This window comes from Sinocyclocheilus anshuiensis, unplaced genomic scaffold (genome assembly GCF_001515605.1).
Source record: "Sinocyclocheilus anshuiensis isolate Anshui unplaced genomic scaffold, SAMN03320099.WGS_v1.1 scaffold242, whole genome shotgun sequence".
NCBI lineage: Eukaryota > Metazoa > Chordata > Actinopteri > Cypriniformes > Cyprinidae > Sinocyclocheilus > Sinocyclocheilus anshuiensis.
The window spans coordinates 1170218-1184554 of NW_015546053.1; the positions used below are offsets into that span (position 1 = coordinate 1170218).

The 14337-nt window shown below is 38.5% G+C and overlaps 1 protein-coding gene across 1 annotated transcript in view; it reads right to left on the bottom strand.

The window, feature by feature from the left end:
* LOC107699210 (Down syndrome cell adhesion molecule-like protein 1) overlaps positions 1 to 14337 on the bottom strand; it is a 138567-nt gene that overhangs the window by 119789 nt on the left and 4441 nt on the right. The window contains exon 2 of the mRNA XM_016500407.1: positions 4895 to 5215. Within this exon, the coding sequence (XP_016355893.1) occupies positions 4895 to 5215 (321 nt within the window). The remainder of the gene's footprint in view (positions 1 to 4894; positions 5216 to 14337) is intronic.

The following is a 14337-nucleotide window of genomic DNA, read 5'->3' on the forward strand; positions in this document are numbered from 1 at the left end:
AGTTCAAGAAGTGGCCTTTTTATAAATCACCCTGGCAATGCATGCAGACGGCGGCGAGTGGACGACACTGCACAACCTCTGGAGCTGTCAGAAACATTTGCCCCCACTAAAGGGACCCTCTCTGCACCTGACAACCGGAACCCGGACGAAAAAATCAATAGACGAGAAGAACACACAAAGCGAGCGGGGTACGAAGATGTTATTTACAGGCGAGGAGATCGTCCTACGGTAAAGGGCGACAGGGGAGCGCGAGCAGATTAAAGGAGGCGCTGAATTTCATTTTAATTTCAGGGACTCAATTTGCTTTGTGTCTTTCATCAACATCTATTTACTTACGGATTTTAATTTCTCCCTCGTATCTTTGGGGAAGTAACGCAAGACGCAGAGCAAGGGCATCTCATTCACGAACAAGACGCCGCAAATTTGATCACACAGTCGGGGAATGTTTTCAGAGAACTCTGTGGGTATTGCAATTGGATTCGCGTCCAATTCAACTATGCAGCTTTTTCAGCCCATCAAAAAAGAGACCGATCATAAGAATTCATGAAATGTGACAATCACCCACAACCGCACTCCGAGGCCACCCCCTCCTGTCTCGCTTTCACTCGCTACCTCTGTTTCTATATATAATTAACGCCTGGCTTGCAGGTGAATTTCCTTGGTCATTAATAACGGTTTCTGCCAGGTGCCAGTGTCACCCACAGCGAGGCGAATCAGTGTTCTTGTCTGATAGTTAAGTCATGAATCGTTGAGCCCAGTCATTATATTTATTTTTCTTTCTTTCTTTCTTTCTTTCTTTCTTTCTTTCTTTCTTTCTTTCTTTCTTTCTATTTAACTGGCCTATGAAAATATGTAAATGAAAGATGATTGAGTAAGTTAAAACAGGCTGTACATATTTGCCCACTGTTAACTAACCAGCTTCTTACCAATGCAGATGAGATTTGAATCGATAGAACAAATCAATAGAACTCCCTATTACACTCAGGACTCCATAGTCTACAAATAATCATTTATTCAGTCATTGATTGACTGCGAGTCTCGGGCTTTATTGAATTTCTAAAGATAAACTAACTCAAAGCGGCCCTCTATTAGCTAGTTTTATTTTCACCTCAACTCGGATTGCACTACACCTGGTTGTGGAATGTTGTTTTACAGCGGTCGAAGGAGCATAAACAAGCCAAAACTTATCTGAGGCTTCAATAATGCATGCGTAAAATTCACAGATGAATTTGCAGACAACAATAGCAGATAGCATTTTTTATGGGCAAATGACTCTCAGTCTTCATGTGCGGCATCATTAGAATGTTACTGATGCCTGACTATACTCATCGGTTGCTTGGAAACGGACTGACACACGGGCTGGTGCTCTCTTTCTCCTTTTGCGCACACCAGGAGGACTGAGTCCTGTATCACTATCGTTTAAATAATTAACTTGAGAGAAACCAAATACCGTATTTACTTATTCATGATGCAAGATGTATAAAAAAGGGGAAAAGATCCAAATTGAATAAGAATGAGGTGGTGAAAGGTGCTCATTAATGTAATGGTGAAAAAAAAATGAACATGACCTTTCAGGAGGCAGGGAGCCAAAGAAACAAAGGGCTGAAAGAAAGGAAGAGTGAGCCTATGTCACAGTGCACCTGCCACACTCGTCGCACGAGGTCTGTGTTTAACCCTGGAGCTGACTTTAGACAAACTCAATACAGGATGTACGACACTCTCCATTAAACATGCTACTGTGTATTTAGAATTATAGAGGTGATATAGTTAATATAGCATGGCTTCTGCTAAGCAAATTTCTGCATTTAACTTGTCTTTAACCTCCTGTCAATTACCTGCTTCCCACTATACTCAGCCAAAGGATAGATAGAAAGCCAGTGAGACAGACAGACAGACAGACAGGTAGGTAGGTAGGTAGATGGATGGATGGATGGATGGATGGATGCATGGATGGATAGATAGATAGATAGATAGATAGATAGATGGATGGATGGATGGATGGATGGATGGATGGATGGATGGATGGATGGATGGATAGATAGATAGATAGATAGATAGATAGATAGATAGATAGATAGATAGACAGGCTGACTGATTGATTGACTGACTGACTAGATAGAGACGGACGGATGGATGGATGGATGGATAGCCTGCCTATAGTATACAGGAAAACGGGGACACAAACAATTGACATGCTAAGAGTTTAGACACTGTAAAAGACTAAATGAAAAAATTAACAGTGAGTGCAAGGAGAAACACACACACTCATATTAAGCCCTCATAGGGAGATTTTCATAAATGTAGAGCTATCCACACAGGTGCCCGTGCTATTATTGGCCCAGGATCAGCATGCAGGAGAGTGGGTGAGAAAAGAGGAGGAGGGAGAGAAAGAGAGACAGAGACATGCATGGGGGGGATGGTGTCATACAGTGATCTGTCAGCTGTCATCATTCTCCAGTGCCACCTGAGACATTCAGCGCCACACCCTGCCCCTCCCTTCACCGTACCCATGGTAACCCCTCAGTGCCAGGATCTGATTGGCTGGTGAGGGAGCCCCAGTGTTGGGTTCCTCAGGGCTCTGTGTGGGTTGCTAGGTCCACTAGCAGTTTTGCTGCATCTCAGCACTTAATTGATTAATTAGTGTAATTATTTGAGGCGAAAGTCACCCCCGTCTTGTCGCCGGTTGGTAGGTAATTCATTCCATCCTCTGAGACTTTAATGTTAATGCGGGTAAGGTGGAAAAAGTAGCATGGGCCGAACACGCCTGGTTACATTTGAAGAATCGTTCAAGCTGACGTTATTTATGAAGGTGTGAGATCGGCGTTGCTCAATGGGGTTATTTCTGGGAAATTCAGAGTAGGTGAACGCGTACGTGTGTGTGCATGTGTGTGAGATGGGAATTCTAGCTTAGAGGACAGATGGCGACTGGGAGACAGGAGGGACACTGGCACTGCACAAGCTGGCATAAGAGTGAGTGTGTGAGTGTAGGGAGGTGTATGGATATCCCTCGCTGTTGCTGGGCGGCCAGCCCCACTCACGAGCGGTGACCTTGGCACCGAGTGGGAGGGTCAGTCAGCCAACTGTCTGTAGCGCCGTGTGCCCGTCTGTGCACTGCTTTTTAAAGCAGCCAGGTCAACATGCCGGCCACTGGGACATCCATTTGGCACTTACATTCTTATTTAGGTTAGCAATATGGCGGCTGCTACTTCTGCTGTTACTGCAGATGTTAAGTTAAGAACTCATGTTCCACCTGTAACGTCACGCGCCCCCCTCTGCCACAGCGCCTGCATTGACTATGCTCTTTTCTCAGAGCATTATGGTCTGTAAAGAGATGCTGATGACAACTAAAGCCATTGCAGTCTTTCAGGGTACAAGTGTGCAGCGTCACACTTTATTTTAAGGTCAAATTCTCGCTATTAATAAACCATTAACTACGACTTTTGCTTCAGTAAACTACTAATCTTCTGCTTATTAATAGTTAGTAAGGTAGTTGTTAAGTTGAGGTATTGGATAGGATTAGGGATGTAGAATATGGTCATGCAGAATATGTGCTTTATAAGTACTTATAAACAGCCAATATGTTATTGATAGGCATGCTAATAAGCAACTAGTTCATAGTAATAACTGGTCCCTAAACTAAAGTTTTACTGTGCGCAGATTGTAGTAAGGATACGCACAGGCTCAAAAAATTCAGCCCCAATAAAAGGGCTGTAAATAAAAATGTATAAGGGCCTGCTATGTAAAACACATCAAACTGTAAGAGAGATAATCAGACCATCACAGATGTAAGTGAATGATCCTACAGAAAAACTAAGCACATAAATCCATTTGACACGGAATTTTCTTCTTTTTAAACTTCCAAACTATGAAGAACACTGAAATATAATGAATGAAATCATGACATGGCTTCAGTTTTTCACTGGGAAATGGAGATTTTATATAAAAGTACAAATAGAAAGTTTGTGGCCGGTAAGATTTTTAGTGTTTTTGATAAAAGACTTTTATTTTAATTTTGTGCATTTACAGCAGTTACATTACCAGTAATAAATAAACAACAATATTTTAAAACTTTACTACACTGTAAAAAATAACTTTATTTTAATATTTTTTAAATAGTAATAGTTGATAGAAAAAGTTGTGTTGCTTAATATTTCTATGATTTTTTTTCCAGAATTCTTTAATGAAAAAAAAAGAAGAAAACATAATTTATTTGAAATACAAACCTTTTCTGACATTACAAATGTCTTTACTGTCACTTATGACAGTAAAAGTATTAATATAAAAGTATTAATTTATTTTATATTATTAATATATTAATATAAAGGTATTAATTTCACTTGATAGTGTATATACTAAAACTGAACACAAAAAGGTAGTGTATACAAATATATTTATTTATATTTATATTCATATTTATTAAGAACATTTCTCTGTCCACCAGCTATTGACATAATTAAGGTTTTATATATAATGACTAACCAAGTTTTGCTTACACTATAGATTGGGGACAAGTTCTCACTAGTAACGAACTATTAACAACAACTTTTGCCTCAATAAACTTCTAATTTGCTGCTTATTAATAGTTAGTAAGGTAGATGTTAAGTTTAGGTATTGGGTAGAGCTAAGGGATCTAAAATATGGTCTTACAGAATACGACATTAATATGTGCTTTATAAGTACTAATACACAGTCAATATGCTATTAATATGCATGCTAATAAGCAACTACTTAAGTTATAGTGAGAATCGGTCATGGCCTGTTCCTTGTGAGATCTGACTAAGAAACTTAGTGGTTGCCAACCCTGACCTTTACTCACTGCACTACACCACCATATAAATAGATTAAATAGATGGATAGACAGACAGATGGATGGATGGATGGGATCATGTCTCACCTGCTTTGACACGGATGCTAGGGCTGCGGATCTTGCCGGCCTGGTTCTCGGCAGTGCAGAAGTAGTCATTATCATGTATGAAGCTGTTGAAGGCAGAGGGGGAGAAGGGGTAGAGCTGCAGCGTGCCGTTGGCGTGAACGTGGCGGATGTGTGGCACGTCGTAGATGTCGTCGCCGGTGGCCAGGTACCAGCGGAGGACGGCATGGGGGGCGCCACCCGCAGGACAGGGCAGGGACACCCCCACTGAGCTGGAGAAGGTCACTCTCTGCAGGGAAGCATTCACAAAGTACAGCCGCGTCGAGACCACATCCTCGCTGTGCACTGGAAGAGAGACAACATGGTCAGTTGCGAAGTGACCAAAGAATTTTATTCTTCAAATCAACACCTGGACAGGTAAAGGGGCCAATGCATACTTGTACCTTTGAGTTACGGCACTTTGAAATCGTAAAAGAAGCACTGCGTGTCATTCTGGCAAACTTCCACCTCACATTCATGTCTGGTAAAGTGCACGCCATGCTCTGATTGAATTATCCCAGAGAAGTTCCCACTGGGTCAGCACAACTAAATTTAGAAATCAATCACTGGATTGGGAAGATGATGTAACCAAAAATTGTCCTTTATCTTATTATTTGTTTGTCGTTTACCAAGTGCACAATCTATATGGGGAAGCTAGGTCAGCTTGTCTCTACAGTAGCAAGTCACAGCTGTTTCCTAAAGCTGCAGTTACTTTAACACACGTCCGACATTCGGAACAAGTTGGTTAGACATATCTTATGTCAACGCTGCGACTGATGCTTAACTACCATAGTATGATGCATAGTTGGAGAAATTAACTACTGTAGCTAGTCACAACTGTATCTCAATGCCACAGATATTTTGTTTCGCACGTCCATCATTCGGAACAAGCTGGTCCGACATATTTGATGTTGACATCACGACTGACATCACGACTGATGCTTAACTACCATAGTATGATGCATCATTGGAGAAATTAATTAACAACTGTATCCCAAAACCTCAGTAACTTTGTTGCACATCCATCATTTGGAAAAGTTGGTTCAACATATGTGTACTTTGTCGCATATCTGTAATTCGAACCACGTTGGTTCAACATATTTAATGTTGACATCACAACTGATGCGTGATTACCACAGTATGATGAAACATTGGAGAAATTAACTACTGTAGCTAGTCATAACTGCTTCCAAAAGCCGCAGTTACTTTGTCGCCCGTTCGTTGTTTGGATCAAGTTGGTTCATATTTGAACTTTATCACATATCTGTTGTTCGAACCACGTTGGTTCATCATATTTGTTACACTTTGAGTCACACAGGTGGTAATAATAACTTATGCTAAATAATTGGTTCAAGAATGAAACAATAGCTGTATCATTTCGAAGGCTGCGCCCTCTAAAGGTTGCATTTGTTGGCTGTATTGTTAGCCAACTATGGTTTCATGTTCTTTCATTAGCACATTCACACTCTTGAAAAACTGTGTTGACCATCTCTTGATAAACTGAAAGATGTATAATTAATCTATACTTCTATCCACAAGTCGAGAGCTGTAGTTCCAATACTGTTAGCGAATATTAATTGGAACTATGGTTTCGGTAAACACCAAATCTTTGAACTATGCTGATAACGACAGAACTTGCAACCATAGTTGGCTAACTATACTTTTGGGAAATGTACCCAAGATTCTTTAGCATCTTAGTCAGGCTAGACGCCATACTGAATTTAACACGTACGTAAACGTGGCTGTGAAGGAAAGACTTGAAGCCTGTTCACACCAAGGATGATAACTATAAAGACAACAATAAAGATATAATTCTAAAAATCGTTCTCAATAACAAAGAATAGCAGAGTCCACACCACAGCAATAATGATAAAGGCACAGAGAAACGATATCGCTAGAATCACATTCAGAACAATTTTTTCCAGTTGATGAATGATAAAAACATTGACACCCAATCAGAATCAATCCTTATATAATGAGCTTGAGAATTTGTGTGTTTAGAATAAACAGACAATATTATATACTTATCTTTATAGTTAACGTTCTTGGTGTAAACAGGCCTTTACAGTCTTTACAATGGCACACACTAAAGGTCCTAGATCACATCCTTTTTGCTAACTCACAAGTTTTTTTTTTCTTTCGTAACCTGACCAATATGTATGTTGTAAAGAACAGTACAATCCATTTAACGCAGAGTACTAAGTTCAAACCCACACAATCTCATTTTCATTCATGCCAAAAATTAAATATGGCGCTACCCTGACTAAGTTCTATAGAACGTTAAAATGACTCCTTGTAAAACAGAAAATGCTGCCATTTCCACAAAAGCAAACACAGAAGTAAATGAGCAAAGCCAGATGCAAGAATCAGTGAGGCTTCCAAACAAAAGCCAACTTTGTCCACAGCAAGAGTGGATCTTTACTTTCCATTCACATCTTTCCTATGTATGTTCTTGGCAGATGCTTCCTTACCAAAGCGACTTATCCAACCTTAACCCAAATGACAGCTATAACAGCACAGTTGTAGGCCAGGCATTAAAGAATATCACTAATCTAATATGTGTGCGGTGTGAGCCGTGCTGAATGCTGCCATCTGATAGGAGAATAAATAGGTCATAGAACCCCCTCAATGTATCTACAAACCTCTCTGACAGCTAATGTGGATCAGACAATCATTCACTCTTGGTGTATTACCAAATCCGGACTACTGTGAGAAAAGAGAAAAAAAGTGGCAGTTTGCATAAATTAACACGCGTGCTAATTTAGCAGCATAGCTAATGATGTCCTTTAAAGGCGGCATTTTAGCGATTTACCATTCTGGTATCTCTATTATCTGCAGGCTCTATTACGGATTACATGGTTCGGGTGGGGTGGCTCTGTATCTTTTTGTATTCAGAGAACTGCTTAGCTCAGCTCTGGCTCCAAGCCAAGGTAGACACAAGCCCAAAGCAAGAGAATTTTCTTCTAAGGCAATTACATTTAATTAATGCCCCCCAACCAGGTTTATGTCAACAATTCCTGGATTAACCCCCATTCTTGTGATTCTCATTGTGTTCGAAAGAATAATGGTGACATGCTACCATGTCATTAAAATCAATGGGGTACCTATAAGCTTCCGCATACTGAACAGACAGCATCGCAATATATAAAAATAAATATGAAATTGGAATTCATACCCAATAACACTAAATATTAAAGGAATAGTTCACCTAAAAATGAAAATGCAGCTTGTTTTAATGCAATGAAAGTTCACTTTCATTGTATGGAAATAAGCAGCTTGAACATTCTATAAAATATCTTTCTTAGTGTGTGCCACACAAAACAGTAAGTTAAATGGGTTTCGAAAGACACAAGGAGATATTCTATTTATTTAATGACTATAATAATGTTATTCTTACTTTTGACAGTTATAGGCTACTCCATTTAAAGGCTTACAAAGGACAATGATCATATTTATTTTAATGAGAAAAAAGATCATGCAAAATGTAAAATATAAATTCATGCAAAACATAGAATGAAAAACATGAAAAAAGTGATGCTAGAGAATTGAAAGGCTGAGATTAGAGCTAAAGCTTTTACTGGGTAAGGTGGGGGGTTGGATTCTTTCTCTCCCCATCCATCGCTCTCTCTCCCTCTCTTTTTATATTCCCATAGAACATGAAGGGATATGTTATGTGATTGGAATTTGTACGCCAGACGCAGAGAGTTAAATCCATATAATCTTCTTTCACATTTAACACACACAGAGCCTTCCTGGCCTGATAATCGCAGCACGGTGGAGGGCCTCTATCGCTTCCCATCTCACTCTGCCCTGTGGGGAGGGCAGATTATGGAGGTGGGTGCGAGCCAGGGGGCAAGAGTCCCGACAGGACCAGGTTTAGAGTGTGCATAGTGGTAGGTTAGATGGGGGGGCTGAAATGAATGAATGTGCCATCAGTAGTCACAGGTTGCATAGGAATGAAATAAAATGCTTTTCATTGTTAACACTTTGCATGAAAGGCTGGATTACATTAGAACAACATATAGACTGGCAGTTCTCAACCTTTGTTACTCCAAAGTCCCCTACAGTCAAGGTTATTATTTAAAAGACTGCCTACACAACTATGATGTTTCCATTTCTGCTGAAGCAGTTTTGTTAATGGTGGTTTTAATACATTTAAATAGTAGTTAACAATAATACATTGTTCCTTTTTAAAAGGAAGAAAACTAAATTAAAAATAGCCACACTGTCCACTCTATTTATAACCTATAACTGTTTAAAGGAAACACAGCATGTGTAAATATCTCTTGCAAATGTTTTAGATCCAATTAGATGCCAGGTTTTGAGAAGACACATTGAAATATTGTCAATTTCGCTTGCTTATATTCTACAATCAATCAATCAATCAATCAATCAATAAATCAAATAAACAAATAATGGAAATAATTAGCATTTCAATTATTAATTAAAAACATTTAATTATTTGTTAATGAAAAATAATTTGTTATTTATTTATTTTAATTCATGTACTTATTTATAAGTAATTTGAGAATGCTTTATCCCCCTTGAAAGTTTACTGAGGCCTCCTACTGGGCCATGACAACCCCCGCCATCCCTGTTAAACAGCAAAGATTCCTGACATGCTCAAAATGGAGCAGTCCCTGGCTGCCGTCAGCCTTAAGTGCTATTTGGGACGAGAGCAGAGTGCACTATATCCTGGTTTCTGAGCTGTGTCAAATATAATTCCGAGAGCCCTTTTCAGGACCATGGACAATGACTGAATGGTCCCTAAACACATTTCAGCACTATAGACAGCGCCAATCTCCTCCTCTCCACGGAAATGCAACTTAAAACTAAGCATAAACAAACATCAGTTAATTTGTAAAAGCTCCTTTTCAAGAATATATATATATATATATATATATATATAAAAATATCTCTCTCTTATTATTGGACAAACAACAGCAAACGCCGCCCCGCTCGTGGCAAAAGCAAATATAGACAATAGCGGAAAGCCTGCATGACAACACATCAGTTCACAGTAGATCTGAACAAAACACAGCAACACTGGGAAATATGGTCATGGTCTTATTGAAATGGGATGAAAAACAGGTCAACTGGCTAGTCCCCCTGCCCCTCACCCCTTTTTGCCTTTGCAGATTATAGCCTAAAGCATAAACCCCCATAATAAAGATTTCAATATCTATAATCTCACAACGGGGTTCTGGGTAAGGGGTTGTGGATCCAAAAGAGACAGCCTGGGGATATCGCCCCCACTGTCTGGGTGATGGTGGCGGGGGGAGTCTGAGGTAAGGAGGGGGAAAAGGAAAAACTTGAGAGCAGGACAGCTGCAGTTTGTCCTCCACACCAACAGGTACCACTATTGGGATGCTGATAGGAAAGTGCTCCCATTCTCAGTTCTGGGCTACCACAGGACCTTTGGTCATAGGATCATACAACTTTTTGAGCCAGTAACCTGAGCTGTAAATGGCATGTGATTGATTACCCTAAACGTGTGGTCACATTTACCATTGCTCTGTGAAATTTTGTGAGAAAATTCCAGTCATTTCAATATGAATCATTGCGATCGTGAGTTTCGTGTGTGCAAACAAGTTCCCCATGCAGATTTCACTCAAGATGGTCACATGTATTTGCCGCACCAACCAAAATAAATCTGTTTTGTTTTAAAGTTTGTGTGCTATGTTTCATACATCGCTATACTATTAACTGAGAAAAAACTTCCCTTTGAAATTTTGCCTAAATTTCGCTAGTGTGACCTCACCTTAAAGCTGCAGACAATTATGTCTTTATAATGCTGATTGGCACAAAAACATGCACAATTCCAAACACTTCTATCCTGAGCTTTCGATTTTACACTTTTAAGAATGAATACATAAATTAAGTCACAGGTAAAACCTAACAAAATATTAGCAATATTTATGTTGCTTATGAAAAAATGTCTGAATAGACAGCTACTTTTAATGGCCACAAAATAAGACATTTTTTTTAGAACTAGAAAGAAAAAAAGAAAAGAAAAATTAACAGACATTTTTGTGGGAATTATTTTTATTATTTTTTTTTTAAACATCAGTGATATATACAGTATGTTGCTATGACATACAAAAAAAAAAACAAAAAAACAATTATATTGTTTTCATACTTGCTGAAAGTGATGACTGAAAACTTGTTTGACCAATAGCGTGCAGGCATTGTACATAATGGGCCAATCATTTAAAGAAAACAGTAAAAGAAACACAAATACATAAATATAATGTATGTAGAGAACATACATATGTTCAGGAATACATTCCTATTCCTAGATCTATAGGAATAGGAAATAGGACCTGGACACTTTAGGCAATTTAGTAATCACAGCCAGGACATGTCCAGGTAAAAAGATAATGTTTGGTCACCCTAAACAATGTGATCAATGAAAATGAATTTAGAGTGAAGATATTTGTTGACACTATGCATGAAAACACAGGGAAAAAAAACAAAACGGAATACATCAGCAGCAGTAGCCACACAAACCATGCGAAAATGGTTGACCTCTATGTCCAAGGACTTCATATGTCCATGGACAATTGTTGAGACATTTAGGGGTAGATGTTCAGTAATTTAGAGGGGTCTTAAGGAGAGAAAAAAGATAGGGCAATGGGTTAACCCAGTTTCTTCTCTCTTTGTTCTGAAATGACTTTCGTGTGAGGGCTAACGAAGCCCTGCAGCTCCTTGCCATTCTCGTTGCCATATGCCAAACGAGGGACAGGGTTGGTAATGCTGAAATGCTCCATTAATGATGCCCATTTTCCCTATCTATCTGCCTAACTCTCAAGATGGACGTGTTATTCTCCACCCACTTCCTCGAAACGTAAAATTCCTGTTCAAAAATGTCTTTGCTCATCATTTCTTGTTGTTTTTCCATCCTTCTCGCCATCTCTCCCTGTTAATCGCCTTCTATTTTCCTCTTCCCCATCTTTCTCTTTATGTGGTCCTTCTTCTTGCACATTTGCACAACATATATATATATATATATTTTTTTTTTTTTTTTTGTTCGGTCACTATGAAAATGGCATTTGAATATGTATTGCGAACAGCCCAGGCTATTGCCAATGGTAATGCATAATGCAGCTCTCTCGGTCGCTCATCTGCATTTGCTTAGACACACACTCTCTCTCGCATACACACGCATAGATCTTCACACCCTGTCCCCAAAGAAATCTACACACAATCTCTCTTTCGATCACTGTGTCTCACCTACATAAGCATGTCTAAATGCAGACGCATATTTTTGGGGCGCGCAACTGTTCGACAACAACGCAATTCAACCATCCATTTGCCTCCGAGCCTCCCAATTCATTTATTCGCAGATTGTTCAAGGGCCATTTCCGCTGTCAAGCCTGTCTGTATCGTGCTACAACGCAGCATATTTTTTAACAGCTTCCAGTGTCATAATGTTTTCTTTAATTTTTTTTAAATGACTCATGAGATTCCTCTTTTGTTTTTTATACCTTTCCTCAGACAAGCCACTTATCAAACCGATAATCATTTATGCACGGCGCAGTCAAGGAAAAATCAATACTACAGGTGCTGAGTAACTTCCAGCTGAATCTAAAGTCAGCTCTACACTGCACTCAGTTATAAATGGGTTTACGATAGCAATAATGAGGTGTGTGTGTGTGTGTATGTGTGTGCATGTCGGACATTTCTTCATAGCTAGGCTGAGGGAGACACATGTACACTTGTGTTTAGATTACATTTGTTCTGGTATATTAGAGTAAATCTTGCCTGCCACTGTTGTCCCTGTGATTGTTCAGTGCTTTGCGTGAGTGAGCTCGAGTGGATTGGAAACCAGTCACATGTAACCTCCCACATTTGTATGGCAATCTCTTTGAGAAGAGAGTGAGAGAAAAGTGGTAGAGTATAAGAGGTATATATCTACGTTTGGTTATATAATTAGCATTTTGCATACATCTAATGAATAAAATATATGATCATGTAAGAGCTTGAGGTTGATAAACGCAATTTGAAATGCATTAGGGGTTGGATTTTGAAATGGGTAAGGGTTTTCTACCCCCTTATTTTCACGTTACTGCAGCGTCAGGGAAAAAAAAGAAAAAAAAAATCAGCATTTGCAGAAGTAGCTCAGACTACAAAGGATGAATTTGGAGGTTGAGAGTGTCAGTCATCTCAATGCATTTTTAAAAGAGTCAATGAAATGTGAATTTTACTAAATCTCCCATGTTTCGGGTAGTTTATAAACTGTAGTTTAAACACTTTATAAACTGCCCCTCTTCTGGCCACTCTTTACCTCTACGTAAAAAGCAAGTATATCATAATCTGCAACAGGAGCTGCAGGAATCTGAATTTCTGTGGTTCCCTGTTATTAGAGCAATTGATTGGAAGCTAAAATGACAAATATGAAACCATAGAGGAATTTACTAAAATTTCATGAAGAAAGTAACTATCAGAGATAAGCATGTCTACTCAAGATTTACTAAGTACAGTGTGGAAAATGGGGAGTGTTGTAACACAAGGCGAGTAAGTTTAACCAGTTGTGACCCTGGACCACAAAACCAGTCATAAGTAGCAGGGGTATATTTGTAGCCAACAATACGTTGTATGGGTCAAAATTATTGATTTTTCTTTTATGCCAAAAATCATAAGTAAAGATTATGTTTCATGAAGATATTTAGTAAATTTCCTACCATAAATATATCAAAACTTTTTTTTGATTAGTAATATGCATTGCTAAGAATTATTTTCACCCTCAGATTACAGATTTTCAAATAGCTGTATCTCAGCCAAATATTGTCCTATCAAACCACACATCAATGGAAAGCTTATTTATTCAGCTTTCAGATGATGTATACCATTAAATTAATGAAAAAAAAATAAAAATAAAGACCCTTATGACCGGTTTTGTTGTCCGGGGTCACAATTAATAATGTGGTGCAGGAATTAACCCACAATAATGCATAACCACCTCACCTCTGAGAAAGATTCTGTATAATATATATATATATATATATATATATATATATATACATATATATGACCAAAAAAATGCTTGTAATTCAGACCATTTATATTAATGGTTGTTAAAAAAAATATGACAGATTATATAATCTTATTCAAATCAGCAGTTTCTTGTATATTTGATCCATTTTAATCTACATGCATTCCTAAACTACTTTAATTTGTAAATTAGCATACTATATCAACATATAATACAATATTAAAGTTTTAGACACACACACACACACTACACCTGAGTGCTGCAATACACCACCACATTCGGGCCGCTGAACGCATACAAGACGTTTACCTGAATGTTGACGCTATAGGCTACTCTTTTCGATACAGTTAAAGAGAATGCTAATCACTAGTTAAATGAACTATTTGTGTCTTTCCTGTTAGAGACGTTTTAAGCAAATCAGTATATTTTTTTT